A 21,111-nucleotide genomic window follows, 5' to 3' on the forward strand; every position below is an offset into this window, starting at 1 on the left:
CTCGGACCCCAAGATCCCTCTGATCCTCCACACTGCCAAAAATCTTACCATTAATGATATATTCTGCCATCATATTTGACCTACCAAAATGAACCACCTCACACTTAACTGGGCTGAACTCCATCTGCCACTTCTCAGCCCAGTTTTGCATCCTATCAATGTCCTGCTATAACCTCTGACAGCCCTCCACACTATCCACAACACCCCCAACCTTTGTGTCATTAGCAAATTTACTAACCCATCCCTCCACTTCCTCATCCATTTCATTTATAAAAATCACGAAGAGTAGGGGTCCCAGAACAGATCCCTGAGGCACACCATTGGTTACCAACCTCCATGCAGAATATGACCCATCTACAACCACCCTTTGCCTTCTGTGGGCAAGCCAGTTCTGGATCCACAAAGCAATGTCCCCTTGGATCCCATACCTCCTTAATTTCTCAATAAGCCTTGCATGGGGTACTTTGTCAAATGCCTTGCTGAAATCCATATACACTACATCTACCTTCATCAATGTGTTCAGTCACATCCTCAAAAAATTCATTCCGGCTCGTAAGGCACAACTTGCCTTCAACACAAAATAATTGACAGCATAATTACTCACCCCTTCACATCACCGAGGACCTCACATGGTTTGTACGCACCAGCCGTGTGGTGAAAAAGGCACAACAGCGCCTCTTTCACCTCAGACGGTTGAGGAAATTTGGTATGGGCCCCCAAATCCTCAGAACTTTCTACAGGGGCACAATTGAGAGCATGCTGACTGGCTGCATCACTGCCTGGCATGGGAGCTGTACCTCCCTTAATCGCAAGATTCTGCAAAGAGTGGTGAGGACAGCCCAGCGCATCTGTAGTTGTGAACTTCCCATAATTCAGGACACTTACAAAGACAGGTGTGATAAAAGGGCCCGAACAATCATTGGGGACCCGAGTCACCCCAACTCCAATCTATTCCAGCTGCTACCATCCTGGAAAAGCGGTACCACAGCATAAAAGCCAGGACCAACAGGCTCCGGGACAGCTTCTTCCACCAGGCCATCAGAATGATTAGCTGATTTGAGTGTATTTCTATGTTACATTGACTGTTCTATTTATTATAAATTATTATGATTGCACATTGCTAATTTAGCCGGAGACATAACGTAAAGATTTTTACTCCTCATGTATGTGAAGAATGTAAGAAATGAAGTCAATTCTGTTCAGTATTTAGTAGATGCACCTTTGGCAGCAATTAAAGCCTTGACTCTGTGTGGATAGGTCTCTATCAGATCTGCACATCAGGACACTGCAATTTTTCCCCATTCTTCTTTATAAAACTGCTCAAGCTTTGTCAGATGGCATGGGGATTGTGAGTGAACAGCTCTTTTCAAGTCCAGCCACAAGTTCTCAGTTGGATTGAGATCTGGACTCTGACTTGGCCACTCCAAGACATTAATTTGCTTGTTTTAGGCCATTCCTTGATAGCTTTGGCTTTACACTTGGTGGAAAACAAATCTTCTCTCATGCCGCAGATCTTTTGCAGACTGCATCAGGTTTTACTCCAGGATTTTCCTGTATTTTGCTGCATTCATTTTACACTCTACCTTCACAAGCTTTCCAGAACCTGCTGCAGTGAAGCATCCCCACAGCATGATGCAGCCACCACCATCCTTCATAGGTGTGGTTTTGATGATAACTTACGCCAAACATAGTGTTAAGCCTGACTGCCAAAAGCTCAATTTGGTTTCATTGGACCTTAGAACTTTTTCCAGTTCACTTCAGAGTCTCCCACATGCCTTCTGGCAAAACCTAGCTGAGATTTCAAATGAATTTTTTTGTTTACTAACAGTGCATTTCTCTTTGCCACTGTCCCATAAAGCTGCAACTGGTGAAGCACCCAAGCAACAGCTGTACGTGCAGTCTTTCATGTCAGCCACTGAGGCTTGTAAATCCTCCAAGTTGTCATAGGTCTCTTGGTGGCCTCGCCTCCCTCACTAGACCCCTTCATGCGCGGTCACTCAGTTTTTGAGGACAGCCTGCTCTAAGCAGATTTACAGCTGTGCCATATTCTTTCCATTTCTTGATGATTGATGTAACTGTACTCCAAGGAATACTAAGTGATTTGGAAATTTTCTTATATCCATGTCTTGACTTGTGCTTTCCAATAACCTTTTCACAGAGTTGCTTGGAGTGTTCCTTTGTCTTCACGGTGTAGTTTGTGCTAGGATACTTACTCACCAGCAGCTGGACCAGAAGTTACGTAACTAGTTATGTAACTTCTAAAACCAATCATTTGTGTGTCATATTAAAGCGGGGGGGGGGGGGGCAATTCTTAACAATTATTGTGTTTCATATTTGTAATTAATTTAGATCACTTTGTAGAGATTTGTTTTCACTTTGATACAAAAGTCTTTTTCTGTTGATCAGTGTCAAAAAAGCCAAATTAAATCCACCGTGATTCAATGTAGTAAAACAATGAAACATGAAAACTTCGGGGGTGGGGGGGGAGTATTTTTTATAGGCACTGTACATATTTCAGCAAACACAGTAATACCAGTCCATACTTAGTTTCAGTGCTTGAGTCATAGAACAGTACAGTACAGAAATGGGCCATTCAGCCCATCTAGTCTGTGCCAAACTATTAATCTACCTAGCCCCATCGACCTGCACCCAGGCCATAGCCCTTGATACCCCCTCCCATCTATGTACATCCAAATTTTTCTTCAATGTTAAAACCAAACCCAAACATCCACCACTCCATTTCTCATTCCACGCCCTCACCACCCTCGGAGTGAAGTTCCCACCTATGTTCCCCTTAAATGTTTCACCTTTCACCTTTAACCCATGACCCCTAGTTCTAGTCTTAGCCAACCTTAGTGGAAAGGAAAGAAAGAATGGGGACAGGGCCTTGGGGAGAGGGGGGAATGGTAGAAGGGCTGATAAAATCAGATAAGGTTGTCGCTTCTGTTTGATATGCAAGTAACTTTTACATTATAAAATGGATGCCAGGTAAGAACAAAATCATTGTTGTTTAAGGTTAATACATTAATATCTTGCAACACTAATTGCATGAGCTCACACACGATCAAGTCATTTGGATGGAGTGCTGGACTGGGACAACATCCATAGAGGTGTTATTGGCTTCAGAAGATTGTGACCAAATGCAAAATACATTCACTTTCAGATCAAATTTGTCAGTTTGAGTATACTTACCACCCACCAGTTGTACACAGTGGGCTCCAAAATCATATTTGTTTTTGTCCAGAGTGGCAGAATGTCCTGATCAAACTTCTCATCGAACCACTGAGACACACCAGGATCACCCACGCAATGACTGCAAGCACATGTCCTCTGACTTGCAGGGCCCTTGGTTAACTTCTGAATACCCAAGTAGCTAGGTACCAGCTTGATCCGGTCAACATCCTCTGGAGCTTGGTTCTCCAGGTAGGCTGCATTTGTCACACCCGTCAGTGTATAAGTGAAGAACACAGAAGTCAGAAAGACAATGAGCAGTCCAAGGAAAAGGATGCACACGCGAAGTGAGCACTTCATTGTTTTCCTTAAGTGTGGACTTTTTATGGTGATGGGAGACCCTTCCAGCTGCTAAGGAACTTCAGAGCAGTTATCAAAAGAGGAGGAGTTCCAAAACCCAAGTACACCTATTAGACCTGTCTAATTCATTGCAGCTTTGTGGTTTTAATTGGTGACTCTCAGATGAAATTCCAGCAGTTCCACTAAACAGTGTAGGAGTTAAAGATCCCTACTGAGACTGGTTACTGGATGGTAATTTCTCTCTCAGTCAGACACTCAGCTTCTTTTACTTCTCTCTTGCCCCTTTGTAAATGGGGCTGAAGGTTCTGCTAACTTTGGCTCAGATCTTGTGACAATTAGAAAACACAATCATTCTTTGGAACACGTCAAATGGAATTAATCTCCTTGTGACAACAAATAGACCACTCATTAACTTCCTGAGCCTCTGAGAGATGAAGTAAGTGGTTTGATCCTGTGGGTCGGGAGCAGGGATTAATTCATTCAACCAGCCATTTGATTTATTTTAAGACTACGAGGCACAATCCAAATCTCCTCAAAAGTCTCCCTTTCCTTTAACTGGAGCCCAGGTCAAAGCTTCAGAAATTTCATAGTATGCTTTGCATGTATCTTCTGTTCATGCGAGGTATGTCTGTGAGAGAGCTGTTGCCAAGGTGACAATATCTATTTTAAAAAAGAGGCAAATCAAAGTGGGCAGATGAGTACAATGTCTCTTCGTACTGCCTCACAAGTCCTCTGTATGTTCATTGTCGCCATTCAGACTCCTTAATCCACTATCAGGTGAAGAATCACTTTAGTACAGGACCATAATTGTTCCCCTCCATGAAGAGCAGAGCTAATTAGATGGGAGCACTCCACTTTTCTAAAGCTGTGCCAGGTTTTCTTCTGTTAGCAAGTTGCTCAGGACTTTCTTAGGCAGGCAATTGACAGACACTAGAACAAAAGCAGAAAAATATGAATTCAGTTGACATTCTCTGTATATAAAACAGAAGAATCATGGTCTTTTTTGGGTGATTCAATTGATTCAAAGAACTACAATAGGAAAGAAACAAATTTATACAAACTACAAGTACTATAGTATACAAATGATATAAATAGCATTCAATTAATATCACAGAGTACCATTCTCTCTCTATCTCTGCAGTCATTGTACCAAAATAATACTTGCCTTCAATTATCCCTCCTCCTCCAACATGAGTATTGGGAATCCTTTTGTAAAATGAACTATTCATCTGTGGAAGGCACCAATAGAAAATACAAACCTGGTCTCCAGCAAAGAGCAGTTAAGACTCAGCACTGCCCTTCAAACTCTCTAACCCAGTGCTGAAATCACAGGAACCATATCTGAAACCAGTTCCCAGCAATGACAAGTATTAAACCTGGGATTTTCAGAACTGCACAGTTTAGTGGCAGACCAAAATCTTTCCATTAACTTTCTCTGCCCAGCTACGCTCTATCAAGATGGTGGGTCATTTACCACATTGTCAAAGAGTTAACCAGCATGGAGACAGGCCTTTCAACCAAAAAAATCCATGCCAACCAAGATGCCCATCCAAGCTAGTCCTATTTGTATATCCTTCTAAAACCTTCTTATCCTTGTACCCACCCAAATGTCTTTTAAAAGTTGTTATTGTATCCACCTCAACCACTTCCTCTAGCACAGTGGCTCCCCAACCTGGTGTGCGGAAACCCCTCAGTTAACAGTAGGGGTTCATGGCATAAAAAAGGTTGCCATCTCATTGGCTCTTCATTCAACCTGGAACATCTGGACAGCAAAGGTACATATCTCAGTCTGATCTTTATCCAATACAGCTCAGCATTCAATACCATCATCCCCTCAACATTAATCAATAAACTTCAAGACCTTGGCCTCAATATCTCCCTGTACAATTGGATCATCTATTTCCTCACTTGCAGACCCAGTCAGTTTGGATTGGAATCAACATCTCCTCGACAGTCTCCATCAGTACAGGAGCACCACACAGCTGTGTGCTTAGCCCCCTGCTCTACTCGCTGTACTCTTATGACTGAGGCTAAGCACAGCGCCAAAGTGATATTTAAGTTTGCTGATGACACCACTTTTGCGGGCTGAATCACCACATAGGAGGGAGATTGAAAATCTGGCTTTGTGGTGCCACAACGACCACCTCTTACGCAATGTCAGCAAGACCAAGGAGCTGATTATTGACTTCAGGAGGTGGAAACCAGAGGTCCATGAGCCAGTTCATATCAGAGGATCAGAGGTGGGGAGGGTCTGCAACTTTAAATTCCTCCGTGTTATCATTTTGCAGGACCTGCCCAGGGTCCAGCACACAAGTAAAATAATGAAGAGAGCACTGTAATGCTTCTACTTCCTTTGGAGTTTGTGAAGATTCATCATTATATCTAAAATTTTGACCAACTTCTACAGATGTGTGGTGGAGAATACATTGACTGACTGCAATACAGTCTGATATGGAAACACCAATGCCCTTGAATAGAAAATTCTATGAAAATTAGTGGATAAGGCCCATTCATCACAGGTAAAACCTTCTACACCAAGTGTTATTGCAGGAAAGCAGCATCTATCATCAGGGATCCCAACCATCCAGGTCATACTTTCTTCTCACTGCTGCCATCAGGAAGGTGGTACGGGAGCCTTAGGACCTACACCACCAGGTTCAAGAACAGTTATTACCCCTCAACCATCAGGTTCTTGAACCCAAGGGGATAGCTTCACTGAATTTCACTTGCTCCATCATCAAAATGTTCCCACAACTTAGGGGCTCACTTTCAAGGACTCTTCATCTCATGTTCTTGATACTTATTGCTTGTTATTTCTTTCTTTTTGTACTTGCAGAGTCCGTTGTTTTTTGCACATTGGTGGAACATCAAGTTGGTGTGGCCTCTCATTGATTGTATTATGGATTGTATTCTTTTATGGATTTATGAGTACACCTGTACGAAAATGAATCTCAGTGGTGTATATGGTAACAGGTATGCTTTTTGATAATAAATTTACTTTGGTCTGCTGTACATGTCCTTAACAAGGAAAAATTCAATTGTTCAATTAACAAGCTATCATGGCTGTATGTGTGGATTCAATAGAAGAAGGAAGTCACTGAAGTACTGTGTTTTCTTATGCACTGCTGCTGCATAGAAGAGTTCCTCGTGGCAAGAATCACTTCCTTACGGTATCACTTCCTGTTAGTCACCATATGCTCAATTACTCCTGCAGCTAGCTTCACTTTATGTACAGTCAATGAAGAGCCTGTAAAAAGTATTCACCACCCCCACAGAAGTTTCCATGTTTTATTGTTTTACAACATTAAAATCACAGTGGATTAAATTTGGCTTTTTTTGACACTGATCAACAAAAAAGGACTCTTTAATGTCAAAGTGAAAACAAACTTCTATAAATTGGTCTAAATTTATTTCAATTATTAAACACAAAATAATGGATTGTATTATTACTCATCCCCTTCAAGTCAGTGTTTAGTACTTGCATCACTGGCAACAATTACAGCCTTGAGTCTGTGAGGATAGGTGTCTATCAGCTTTGCACATATAACCATATAACAATTACAGCACAGAAACAGCCCATCTCGGCCCTTCTTGTCCGTGCTGAACTCTTAATCTCACCTAGTCCCACCGACCTGCACTCAGCCCCCTCCATTCCTTTCCTGTCCATATATCTATCCAATTTAACTTTAAACGACAACATCGAACACGTCTGGACACTGCAAATTTTCCCCATGGGGAACTGCATGGGGAATCATGAGTGAACAGCCCTTTCCAAGCTCAATGACGAATTCTCAATTGGCTTGGCCACTCCAGGACATTAACTTTGTTGTTTTTACCCATTCCTGTGCGTGAGTGTGTGGAATGCACTGTCAGTGACTGTGGTCGAGGTGAATACAATAGGGTCTGTTAAGAGACTCTTAGATAAGTACATGGAGCTTGGAAAAATAGGGGGCTATGCAGTAGGGAAATTCCAGGCAGTTTCTAGAGTAGATTATATGGTCAGCACAACATTGTGGGCCAAAGGGCCTGTAATCTGCTGTAGATTTCTATGTTGAAAGTTCTTGTGTAGCTTTGGCTTTATGCTTGGGGTCATTGTCTTGCTGGAAAACAAATCTCCTCCCAAGTCGCAGTTCTCTTGCAGACTGCATCAGGCTTTCCTCCAGGATTTCCCTGTATTTTGCTGCATTCATTTTACCCTCTACCTTCACAAGCCTTCCAGGGCCTGCTGCAGTGAAGCATCCCCACAGCATAATGCAGCCACCACCATGTTTCACAGTAGGGATGGTGTATTTTTGATGATGTGCAGTGTTTGCCTTACACCAAACATAGCGTTTAATCTGATGGGCAAAAAGCTCAATTTTAGTTTCATTAGACCATACAACTTCCTTCCAGCTGACTTCAGAGTCTCCCACATGCCTTCTGGCAAACTCAAGCTGAGATTTCATGAGAGTTTTTCTCAACAACAGCTTTCTCTTTGCCACTCTCCCATAAAACTGCGACTGGTAAAGCACCTGGGCAACAGTCTCTCCCATCTCAGTCACTAAAGTTTGCAACTCCTCCACAGTTGTCATAGGTCTCTTGGTGGCCTCCCTCACTAGCCCCCTTCAGTTTTTGAGGACGGCCTGCTCTAGGCAGATTTACAGCTGTACCACATTCCTTCCATTTCTTGATGAGTGACTTAACTGTATTCCAAGGGATATTCAGTGACTTTTATTTTTACTACAATCGATTGAAACACCTTGACTGCACACAGGTGATCTCCATTTAACTAATCATATGACTTTAAAAACCAATTGGCTGCACCAGAGATGATTTGGTGTGTCATATTAAAGGGGGTGAATATTTATTCTATCAATTATTTCGTGTTTTATATTTGTAATTAATTTAGATCACTTTGTGGAGATCTGTTTTCATTTTGACACAAAATAGTATTGTTCTGTTGATTAGTGTCAAAAAAGCCAAATTAAATCCACTGTGATTCAATATTGTAAAACAATAAAACATGAAAGCTTAAAAGTGGGGGGGAGGTGAATATTTTTATAGGCATTGTATATAAATCAATCTTATGTATATAAGGCCACAGTCAACTGTTATTTGTACATTGTGTTTTAAAGGATTGCTTTTATATTTATTCTTATGATTTTTTCTGCTCCATCGGATCTGGAGTAGCAATCATTTTGTTCTTCTTCACACTGGTGTACTGAAGAATGAAAATAAACAATCTTAAATCTTGAAGATCTTGACTAAATCAGTCACAATCATTCCAGATTCTTGATGCAATGCCTTTGAAAGGTAACAATTGGTTTATCAATGTTACATAGATGAACTTGGTGCATATAATTAAACACTTGAGCACTATCTCAGCTATAACTACAGTGGGCACTGAGTTGAAACACAACATCATTTAGTCACACATAAAAGTTGCCGGTGAACGCAGCAGGCGTCCATTTAGTCAAGTGCATTGTTCAATGAGGTGACAGTGATTGGGTGCCGAGCAACGTTCACACTTCTTTTGGCATGGAGGTCTCTCAATGGCAATCAACATCTGCGATCTATAACATGTGGGTGGCATGGTTACGTAGCACGAAGCATAATACTTTTACAGTGCCAGTAACCCGGATTCAATTCCCACTGCTCTCTGTAAGAGAGTTCTCCCGTGACCATGCAGACTTCCTCTGGGTGCCCAGTTCCCTCCCACATTCCAAAGATGTACAGGTTGGAATAGATGCAACTGGGCAGACCGGGTTCATTGAACCAGAAGGACCAGCTACTGTGCTGTATCGCCAAATACAAAAAAAATCTATATATTAAAATACTATGCCAGCAATATATTATGCACAGAACCAACTGAGGGAAGAGTATTTCACACAGCAAAAGGGCTTAGGAAAAGTTGGAACTTGTTCAATCTGTCTAAGAAAATTTCCTTAATGAATATATATTATTGAGGGCTCTACTATTGAGATTGCAACACTGGAAAACACACACAAAATGCTGGAGGAACTCAGCATTTTCTGTGTGTTGCTTAGATTTCCAGCATCTGCAGACTTTCTCTTGTTTGAGATTGCAACACTGGACCTCCTCTTAGGAAATGAAGTACAGCAAGTGATTGAAGTGTTTGTTCAGGAACACTTTGTGTTCAGTGACCATAATTCTATTAGTTTTAATATTGTTAATGTGATAGTTAAGCCAAGTGTACAGGTTAGGCCCTAAACTTGGGTACAGCCAATTTTGGAGACACTAGACAGGATCTTTCAGAGAATCTTTGCTGGTAAAAAAAAAATGACTAGCAAGTGGGAGGCTTCTTAAAGTATGATATCAGTAATTCAGGGTAGCATGTTCCTGCCAGGGTGCAGGGTAAAGCTGGCAAGTTTAAGGAACCTTGCTTGACGAGAAGAATTGAGGCTTTAGTCAGGTGAAAGGAGACATATACTGAGTTTAGGCAATTAGGAACAAGCAAGTCCCTTGATGACCATAAGTGTAGGAATACAATTAAGAAGGAAATCGGGGGAGGGGAGGCAAAAAGGGTATGACACAGATCTGGCAGTCATAGTAAAGGAAAATTTTAAGAGATTCCATAGGCACATTAAGAGTAAATGGTGGCTTAGGATTAGCATGGTTGTCTATGTGTGCAGTAACAGGATGTTTTTAGTGAATATTTTTCACCAGTTTTTACTATGGAGAAAAATGATGGTTAAACTATAAATGAGAGAAGCATGTGATGATGCCTTGTACCCACATACAAATTACCAGAGAGGAGGTGCTGGTGGCCTTGAAACACATTAAGGTGGATAAGTTCCCAGACCCTGCCCGAGTTGGAAGCTGGAAAAGGAACTGCAGAGGCCCTTGCAGAGATATTGGTTACATTTTTAGCCAAAGTTCCAGACCGGAGGGTGACTAATGTCGTAAAATTATTTTAAGAAGAACAGCAAAGCCAAGCCAAGAAATCTACAGGCTGGTGAGTTTGATGTCAGTAGTAGGTACATTACTGGACAGGATTCTAAGAGATAGGATCTTTCAGCATTTGGAAAGGCAAGTCTAATTTGGGATTGTCAGCATCGCTTTGTGTGTGGGAAATCATGGACAGATGAGGACAGTGCATTGGAACATTGTCGATATAGCTTTTCACAAGGTCTTTGATGTGGTCCTACATGTCTAGTCTGGAAGTTACACTGCATGGGATCCAGGCAGAAATAGCTAATTCGATTGGCTGCTGGATGGTCAAAGGTTGTTCTTTGCATTAGAGTCTGTGATTATTGGTGTGCCACGTGAGTCAGTGCTGGGACCTTTGAATATCATCATTTATATAAACAACTTGGAAGAGAATGTACACTGCCTGTCTAGTAAGTTTGATACTAAAATAGGTTGTACTATAGAGAGTGAAATGAAATTATAGTTGGGGGTGGGAATCTGGATCAGTTGGGTAAGTGACCATAGACTGGTAAATGACTTTCAATTCAAATAAGTGCTGTGTTGCATTTTGGGAAGACAAACCAGGGTAGGACTTGCACAGTGAATGGTTGGGCCCTGGAGGGGACAGAGGTATCCAGCAGTACAAGCAACATAGTTTGCTGAAAATGGCGTCACAGTTAGACAGGCAACACACATCAAAGTTGCTGGTGAACGCAGCAGGCCAAGCAGCATCTGTAGGAAGAGGTGCAGTCGACGTTTCAGGCCGAGACCCTTCGTCAGGACTAACTGAAGGAAGAGTGAGTAAGGGATTTGAAAGTTGGAGGGGGAGGGGGAGATCCAAAATGATAGGAGAAGACAGGAGGGGGAGGGATGGAGCCGAGAGCTGGACAGGTGATAGGCAAAAGGGATACGAGAGGATCATGGGACAGGAGGTCCGGGGAGAAAGACAAGGAGGGGGGGAACCCAGAGGATGGGCAAGAGGTATATTCAGAGGGACAGAGGGAGAAAAAGGAGAGTGAGAGAAAAAATGTGTGCATAAAAATGAGTAACAGATGGGGTACGAGGGGGAGGTGGGGCCTTAGCGGAAGTTAGAGAAGTCGATGTTCATGCCATCAGGTTGGAGGCTACCCAGACGGAATATAAGGTGTTGTTCCTCCAACCTGAGTGTGGCTTCATCTTTACAGTAGAGGAGGCCGTGGATAGACATGTCAGAATGGGAATGGGATGTGGAATTAAAATGTGTGGCCACTGGGAGATCCTGCTTTCTCTGGCGGACAGAGCGTAGATGTTCAGCAAAGCGGTCTCCCAGTCTGCGTCGGGTCTCGCCAATATATAAAAGGCCACATCGGGAGTACCGGACGCAGTATATCACCCCAGTCGACTCACAGGTGAAGAGTTGCCTCACCTGGAAGGACTGTTTGGGGCCCTGAATGGTGGTAAGGGAGGAAGTGTAAGGGCATGAGTAGCACTTGTTCCGCTTACACGGATAAGTGCCAGGAGGGAGATCAGTGGGGAGGGATGGGGGGGACGAATGGACAAGGGAGTTGTGTAGGGAGCGATCCCTGCGGAATGCAGAGAGAGGCGGGGAGGGAAAGATGTGCTCAGTGGTGGGATCCCGTTGGAGGTGGCGGAAGTTACGGAGAATAATATGTTGGACCCGGAGGCTGGTGGGGTGGTAGGTGAGGACCAGGGGAACCCTATTCCTAGTGGGGTGGCGGGAGGATGGAGTGAGAGCAGATGTACGTGAAATGGGGGAGATGCGTTTAAGAGCAGAGTTGATAGTGGAGGAAGGGAATCCCCTTTCTTTAAAAAAGGAAGACATCTCCTTCGTCCTAGAATGAAAAGCCTCATCCTGAGAGCAGATGCGGCAGAGACGGAGGAATTGCGAGAAGGGGATGGCGTTTTTGTAAGAGACAGGGTGAGAAGAGGAATAGTCCAGATAGCTGTGAGAGTCAGTAGGCTTATAGTAGACATCAGTGGATAAGCTGTCTCCAGAGACAGAGACAGAAAGACCTAGAAAGGGGAGGGAGGTGTCGGAAATGGACCAGGTAAACTTGAGGGCAGGGTGAAAGTTGGAGGCAAAGTTAATAAAGTCAACGAGTTCTGCATGTGTGCAGGAAGCAGCGCCAATGCAGTCGTTGATGTAGCGAAGGAAAAGTGGGGGACAGATACCAGAATAGGCTCGGAACATAGATTGTTCCACAAAGCCAACAAAAAGGCAGGCATAGCTAGGACCCATACGGGTGCCCATAGCTACACCTTTAGTTTGGAGGAAGTGGGAGGAGCCAAAGGAGAAATTATTAAGGTAAGGACTAATTCCGCTAGACGGAGCAGAGTGGTGGTAGAGGGGAACTGATTAGGTCTGGAATCCAAAAAGAACCGTAGAGCTTTGAGACCTTCCTGATGGGGGATGGAAGTATATAAGGACTGGACATCCATGGTGAAAATAAAGCGGTGGGGGCCAGGGAACTTAAAATCATCGAAAAGTTTAAGAGCGTGAGAAGTGTCACGAACATAGGTCGGAAGGGATTGAACAAGGGGTGATAAAACAGTGTCGAGGTATGCAGAAACAAGTTCGGTGGGGCAGGAGCAAGCTGAGACAATAGGTCGGCCAGGACAGGCAGGTTTGTGGATCTTGGGTAGGAGGTAGAAACGGGAAGTGCGGGGTGTGGGAACTATAAGGTTGGTAGCAGTGGATGGGAGATCCCCTGAGTGGATAAAGTCGGTGATGGTGTGGGAGACAATGGCCTGGTGCTCCTTAGTGGGGTCACGATCGAGGGGTAAATAAGAGGAGGTATCCGCGAGTTGTCGCTGTGCCTCGGCAAGGTAGAGGTCAGTACGCCAGACTACAACAGCACCCCCCTTATCGGCGGGTTTAATAATAAGGTTAGGATTAGTGCGGAGGGAGTGGAAAGCAGAGCGTTCCGAAGGAGTGAGGTTGGAATGGGGACAAGGTGCGGTGAAGTCGAGACGGTTGATGTCCCGTCGGCAGTAAGCAATAAAGAGATCCAGAGCAGGCAGAAGACCAGAGCGGGGTGTCCATGAAGGAGAGGAGGGTTGAAGATGGGAGAAGGGGTCATCGGTGGGGGTGGAAGAGTCCTTGCCGAAGAAGTAGGCTCGGAGACGGAGATGGCGGAAGAAAAGTTCCGCATCGTGGCGAACACGGAACTCGCTGAGGTGTGGGCGAAGGGGGACAAACGTGAGGCCCTTACTGAGAACAGAGCGTTCTGCCTCCGACAGTTGAAGGTCAGAGGGGATGGTAAAGACCCGGCACGGATGAGAGCTGGGATCAGAGGGGGGAGGGGGGAGGCTGGTGGTGTCAGTGGAGAGGGGAGGGTTGGTGTGAGAGGAAGATGGAGCCTCTGAGGGCCCAGGAGTTGACGGTGGGATCTGAGGAAGACGGGGCTGTGGAGTGGTGGTGGGGGAAGGGGAGACGGGAGTCACAACAGCAGCACTTGAAGACCCGGCCTGGAGTTCAAGGCTGGCGTCGCAGTTGGTGGTTGCGCAATCGCTGTGAAGGTGTCCATGGTTGTTGCTGGAGTCCGGGTTTTGAATATGCCCTGAGGTGTTGGAGCCGCCGAGATCAATGGCAGGCGCCGCAATCTGAAGTTCATGCCTGCTAGCGTCGGGGCCGGCAGGCTCTGGAGTCCGTAGATGTAGGATCTTGCGATCTTTGCCTAACATGACAAAGTCAAAAAAACGGCGATTGCAGGCGTGAATCCGACGGAGGATGAAATAACGGGTAGGACCATTACAGACAGCGAAGAAAGTGTCCCGAAGGTGTGGAAGTTAGACAGTGAGGTGAAGACAGTGTTTGGGATGCTGGCCTTCTCTCAGGGTATTGAGTACAGTATCTGGGACATTATGTTGTCACTGCACAAAATGTTCGCCAGTCTGGCACTTGTGAGTATTGCTATAGGAATGACATTATTAAACTGGAAAGACTACAGGATCGGGATCAGGGCAAGGTTCGACAGGCTAGGATTTTATTCCTTGGAATGTAGAAGATTTATGGGTGACCTATTAAGTCTGGCAAACAGAACTAGCTTGGTGGGCAGGGCACTATAGTTGGCATTGACAAGTAGGGCTGAAGGGATTTCCATGCTATATTACTCTTTATGACTCTAAAATATACTGCTTTAGGACTTGGACTATGCAACAAGGAAAATTACTTTGGTGATGAGATTTAGCTTGTTAAGATGGCCACATAAAGCAGACAGTTATGTCCATCAGTCTTTGGAGTAGCATAATACATTACATAAAATAATCTAAACCCTGTTGGTGCTGATAGTGGCAGAATGACTGCTTCATAGAAGCATTATGTCTGACAGAATAATTAGCTTTTCTTCTAGTCACTTCAATTACAGGGAGTATAAAGACCGAGTGCACATTTACATAAAGGTAATTTATTATAAAGAGTGCTTGAATTCATTATCAAGAGGCAACTGTCAACAAGCACAGTCATGCCTGCAATATGAACACTTGCCCAGATATACTTGGATTTCCAAGGCAACTGTCTTTGATTTATAGAACTTAATTAATTTAAAATATAATGCAACAAAATTTGTTTCAGGTGGATTTGATTAAGGCTCAAAATGTAATTGGATAGCAGCGACAAAGTCAATTCATAAAATTCATCCATTCCAGACTCCCAGCATTCCAAAAAAAATTACAAGTAAGGACCTGAAATTCATGTTGCCAAAAGGAAGGCTGAACTATTGAGATATCTGAGGAGATTTGGAGGTGCTGCTAAAAGATGACAATGTGGCTCTACGGATTGAGAAATTTAAGGAAGCTCATAAAGTTAATTCTGGGTAACCCAACTGGAAAATATATATGAGAGGTTATTTTTGAAAACAGTCTCCTGATATGGGTGAAAATAGTTGGAGCACTGTCTTCATCATTTAAAACTGATGTGGCAATCCCAATTCAGAGACTTGAGCACAAAAATCTGTGCTGAAGTGGAGGAATGCTGTATACTAGGAAACGCTTTGGATGAGAAATCAGAAGATTCCATCTGTTCTCTCAGGCTGATACATGAAGAGGAGAGACTACTTGATCATTATCCCATCAGAAATTTATGTGCAAAAAAAACCCACAACTGGCTGCTGCTTTTCTGCATTCTGAGATGTCCTGTAAAAGGCACTATATGAATGTATATTTCCCTTTGCCTTTGTAAAATCTCTGATGCACAGTTAGGTAGTCCTTTTCCAAATATTCAAAGGCAGCAATCCACATAAATCATTCCTTGCCAGAATGCCATTGTGCCATTCTTACATGACATGTAGCCTCACATCTTGAACTGCATAATAACCTTTACAACTCAATAACGGAAGGTGCATTAATCAAGTTGGCATGTCTACCACCTTCCAAGATTACATTTTCAAGATGTTTCAACACTCCTGTTTTTCTTTATTATAATTACCTGCCATTCCTAGAAATCAGGTCATACCCATACTGGCCTCATTTGTTAATCCAATGCTCCATGTAAGAAGTGAGATTCAAGATTCAAGATTGTTTAATCTCATTTCCAGTATACAAGAGTAAAGCTTGAAAAAGTCTCTATATAATTATCACCAATATATCACTTGTGGAACCAGAGGGCCACACCAGAACACACCGGACCACTGTTATACTACCTTCAGGCGCCCTTACTGTGCCACCCCATGCCCACACTTTGGGAAGTGTGATCACCTGGCTGTACTTCTACTCTGCAGCACCAGCAGAGCGGACCAAAGAGGTATGGACAAAGGAGGCAGGGGAGTGCTTACAAGACAGCCTATGCTAGTGGGAAGTGTGATCACCTGGCTGTACTTCTACTCTGCAGTACCAGCAGAGAGGACCAAAGAGTTATGGACAAAGGAGGCAGGGGAGTGCTTACAAGACAGCCTATGCTAGTGGGCTGGTATGCTAGCGGACTAGTGGTATTCAGAGATTCATCTTCAAGTCTGAATGAATGTCACTGACTTCACTGAAACCTGTGTGGATGAGTGTGTGCCTATGAGAACGTGCTGCTTAGACCTGAATGAAAAGCCGGTAGATGAACCAGAAGTTTCGTAGTCTGCTGAGAGCTAGATCTGTGGCACTAGTCAGGTGTTCTAGGACTATACAAGGCCAGACACGACTTATGGTGGTCTATCCCAAGAGCGAAAGAACAATTCTGATTGAGGTTAGAGGCAGAATTGGATGCTTGTCAGCTCTGTCAGAGTTTGCAGGCCATCACTTCCTACAAAGCCAACCTAACATCATGAATGGCAGTGATACTCCACTCCAAGATGAGCTCAATGCCTTTTATGCACACTTTGAAAGGGAGAATAAAACTAGAGCTATGAGTATCCCTGTAACACTACGATCTCTACCTCGGAGACTGATGTCAGAATGTCTTTCAAGAGGGTGAATCCTCGAAAGATGACAGGCCCTGATGGTATACTTGGTAAGGCTCTGAAACCTGTGCCAACTGACTGGCGGGTGTGTTCAAAGACATTTTCAATCTCTCATTGCTACAGTTGGAAGTTCCCACCTACTTCAAAAGGGAAAAAATCATACCAGCGCTCAAGAGCAGCAGGGTGAGTTGCCTTAATGGCTATCATCCAGTAGCACTCATACCTACAGTGATTAAATGCTTTGAGAGGTTGCTTATGGCCTGAAACAACTCCTGCCTCAGCAAGGACCTGTACCCACTGCAGTTTGCCTTTTGCCACAATAGGTCCACAGCTCTTCTAGTGGCCTTGGGTCACCTGGACCATATTAATACTTAAGTCAGACTGCTGTTTATTGACTACTTCTCAGCGTTTAACACAATCATTCCTACAGGACTGATCAAAGTGCCTTAAAACCTGGGCCTGTGTCCCTCTCTCTGCAACTGACCAGAGTCTGTGCGGATCAGAAATAATATCTCCACCTTGTCAACACCAATCAACACTGGCACAACTCAAGGCTGTGTGTTCTACTACTCTACTCTCTCAACACACATGACTGTGTGTCTAAGCTGAGCTCAAATGAAGTTTGCTGATGTTCGCAGAATTTCAGATGGTGATGAGAAGGCATACAGGAGCGACATATATCAGCTGGTTGAGTGGTGATGCAGCTACAACCTTGCACTCAACGTCAGTAAGACCAAAGAATTGATTGCGAACTTCAGAAAGAGTAAGTTGAGGGAACACACACCAGTCCTCTTAGAGGGATCAAAAGTGAAAAGGTTAAGTAATTTCACATTCCTGGATGTCAACATCTATGGATCTATCCTGGCCTAATATAGCAATGCAGTTACACACACACATATAAAAAAAATTCCACTTTAGCTGTTGCCCCAATTATTCAAAGTTTCATGGTGATAGTTTAAAAGATATACTATGGTACTATAAAACTGTGTATTAATTCCTGATAGTTATGATGGAGGAACGCCGTTAGGCAGATGGATTTTAATTTGGTCTAGTAGGGTAATTTTTTTCGGCAAGTATCAAATCTTTTTGTGGCATATTGGCAAGGGTCTGAAATTTTTTAATCAATAAAACACAAAATTAATCAAAACTCACTGCTTTTTGGATCAGCGTCCATTGGTCCAGATGGATGACATTACACAAGCGCACACACCTGGTGCTATTTAAAACTGCTTACTCTAAGCACGGTATAGTGTCTACAGCCTCAGAAGAGCACATGACTGACTGACTGACGTTAGTTAGAAACTGTTCAGCAACAATCTCCTGTCTCAGTTAAGTGGCATTGCGTCCCAAATAAATAAAGGGAATCCCGATTATTTTCTCAACTTATTTTTATTCCTTAAGAGTTGTCCCAAATAAGCAACTGTCCCAATTAACCGACGGCTCAATTAACAGGAATTTACTGTAGATATATTTTTGTACTGCACTGTACTACTACCATAAAACAACAAATTTCATGACATATGTCAGGCAAGTATGTCAAATGCCTTCTTCACTACCTTGTCTACTTTGAGGGAACTGAGTCCACCTAGGTCTCTGTTCTGTAGCATTCTACAAGGCCTCAGCATTTACGGCTTAGGCTGACATGCTTTAACTGACCAAAATACAACACCTTGTACTTGTCTGAGTTAAATTCCATAAACTGTAGATGAATTAGCTGGTTGATATGTTAATGAGAATAGTTAAGAGAGAGAAAGAGTATTAACAATGATTGTAAGGATTGTGAGATGAGGGAAATTGGAGGGGGAGAGGGGTTGTAGGAAACAACCAGCGTGTCAGGCCATGTTGGTGAAGTGAGAAAATTTGAGTCAATTTTGCAGGTGGATAACTCACATTAAGAGTGCCCAATTCTGATACAGACGGAGAAAGCAAGTTATTTATAGTTGTTAACAATTCAATACTAAATCTGAAAGTGTAGAAGGGAAACTCAAAGAAACACATTGAAAAATATGAAGTTATGTGCTTTGGTAGGAAGGACAGAAAGCTACAATTCTTCTTTACCAATGTTTACTAGCTTCTTGTTCAAGTGGTTTATTAAGTATAAAAAGAGATCTATGGGTACAATGAACAACTGGAGAAGCAAATGATTTGCTACCATTTATTGCTGGGGAGCAAAGGCAAGGTTGGAAAGTTCTTATGCCTGTTGCTTGAATTCTGAAGACAGCAGGTTATCTGACCTAGTTGTCCCTGATCAAATACAAATGACCATCCCAAGTAACATACAAGAGAAAATCTGCAAAAGCTGGAAATCTGAGCAACACAGATAAAAGTAACATTGCACTTTCTTCTAAATTGTAAAAATGTCCTCCTATCTCTCTAATGGATATCAACAATCTCATCTCTTTTCCATGACCCAAACACATCTGACCTTGATCCCAATTCAACTCTCCAAATGACTCTCCTGTCATGACATCGGATCACTCCCATGTCTTGAGCCTCTGGGTGAAGGATTGAAAAGAACCCCCGACCTTTCCTCCAAATGTGGCCTCAATCCAAATGCCAAACGCCAGTTCACTCTCCTCAAACCCTTCTCCTCACATAGGCCAATGGACGTATCAACTACTTCCCTTCGTCTAGCTTTAATGGTGTAGAACATCTGATATTTTGGGCCTTGCGCCATGTTGAATTGATGCATAAGAACACCGGTAAATATTGAGACTGGGCTGCTGTTGTAGCAATTTGCTTTGCTCTGCTTTAAATGAATAGGATATCCTTGGACAATAATTCACTTTGTCAGATTACAGATTGCAATGGAATATAAACCTGCTGCATCTGAAGACATCCCCCATGGACACACATGATGAACAGTTGAGAATGTCACCACACCATTCATGTCCAAGGAAGATGAACACTCCACTATCACAGAAAGAACAATCTACTTCCACTGAATGACTCAACTTGCTAATATCTGTTCACTGAATGGCTTATTAAAAGCTTTTTTAACTCATGAGAGATGGTGATGTGCTTAAACCATAGATTTTCATTTGTCTTGATACCAGTCATAAATATTCTCTAGCTAACTAAAATACAATACAACTGATAAATGCGGCTTCAGCGTAAGATTTCCCAAGACACATAAATCATGTAAGAGTTTTTAGACAAAAATAATGGATGCAATTTTAAAACCGTCTAGGCAAGGCAAACAAGATGAAGGGTTTGATCTATGATGACATTTCTTCATTTTACCTGCTGACTGTGGTTCTTTGCGGGAAAGGGACCCGCTCCCGGGGTTTCACAACTGGCCGTTATTCAGCATGCCAAGGACTCAGCCTAAGAGTTTGGTTTGCCTTTGGAGGCCTAGGATCTCGGGGCTCTGGAGACGGGTGGATCGAAGGTCGGTGACCCGGACCAGTGTGCCATGGGAGCTGGAACATCTTTGGCTCTGTGCCAAGAGACCTGAGATCTTTGGGCACAGAGCTTGAAAAAAGTGACGCAACGGACTTTTAGCATCGTAAACCAGCAAGTTGTTTGTTATGTCTCTCCTCTCGCTGTGAAACGGAGACATATCTTTCTCCATTATTAGGGGGCGAGAGAGAGAGAGAGAGAGCCTGTGGTACATCGAACACCGGGTGAACAATGTAGTCTTTGGAGTAATGCAAGTCTGTGTCTTTGCTGTTGTGCTGTTGCTTTGCTCACGCTTGAGTGCCTGGTGGCGGGTGCCGATGCTTTTTTTTGCCGGTAGAGGGAGGAGGGTTTATTGCTTGGGGCTGCTTACGCACGGGAAGGAGGGGAGCTGAGGGTGGGGGGACCTTAGGGTTCTGATATTTAAATGTCATTCAATTCCTTGGGGCACTCCTCTGATTTTGTGGATGTTTGGAAAGAAAAAGCATTTCAGGATGTATATTGTATACATTTCTCTGACATTAAATGTACCTATTGAAACCTTTGATCTAAACAAATGTAATAAAAACAGGTGATATGTGACAAATAATTCTGCACAATATGTGCCTGGTGAATTTGCCAAATGATCACAAGATAGATTGTTCTCTTGCTTTTTTGTTTGCTCATTCCTGACAATGAAATGCTCAGTTCACACCCACAGAACTTGGCAAATCCTCAACATAAACGTTGTTTGCTTTTAATAAATTTCTGAATAAAAGTCAAGGATGTGGGATAGAAAAAAACATTTATCAACACTAGTGCAAACTCATCTACAGCTATAGGTCCTCAAGCAGGGAAAGCTAGAACTTCATTCTCTGGAGCACAGGAGAATGAGGGAAGATTTGATAGA

The 21,111-nt window shown here is 43.2% G+C and overlaps 1 protein-coding gene across 3 annotated transcripts in view; it reads right to left on the minus strand.

Annotated features, from left to right (window-relative positions):
• st3gal2 (ST3 beta-galactoside alpha-2,3-sialyltransferase 2) overlaps nucleotides 1-21,111 on the minus strand; it is a 317,298-nt gene that overhangs the window by 159,794 nt on the left and 136,393 nt on the right. For all 3 annotated transcript variants that reach the window (XM_063066611.1, XM_063066609.1, XM_063066610.1), the window contains exon 2: nucleotides 3,193-4,461. In XM_063066611.1, the coding sequence (XP_062922681.1) occupies nucleotides 3,193-3,531 (339 nt within the window). In that variant the 5' untranslated portion in view covers nucleotides 3,532-4,461. The remainder of the gene's footprint in view (nucleotides 1-3,192; nucleotides 4,462-21,111) is intronic.

This window comes from Mobula hypostoma, chromosome 14 (genome assembly GCF_963921235.1).
Source record: "Mobula hypostoma chromosome 14, sMobHyp1.1, whole genome shotgun sequence".
Classification (NCBI taxonomy): Eukaryota; Metazoa; Chordata; class Chondrichthyes; order Myliobatiformes; family Myliobatidae; genus Mobula; species Mobula hypostoma.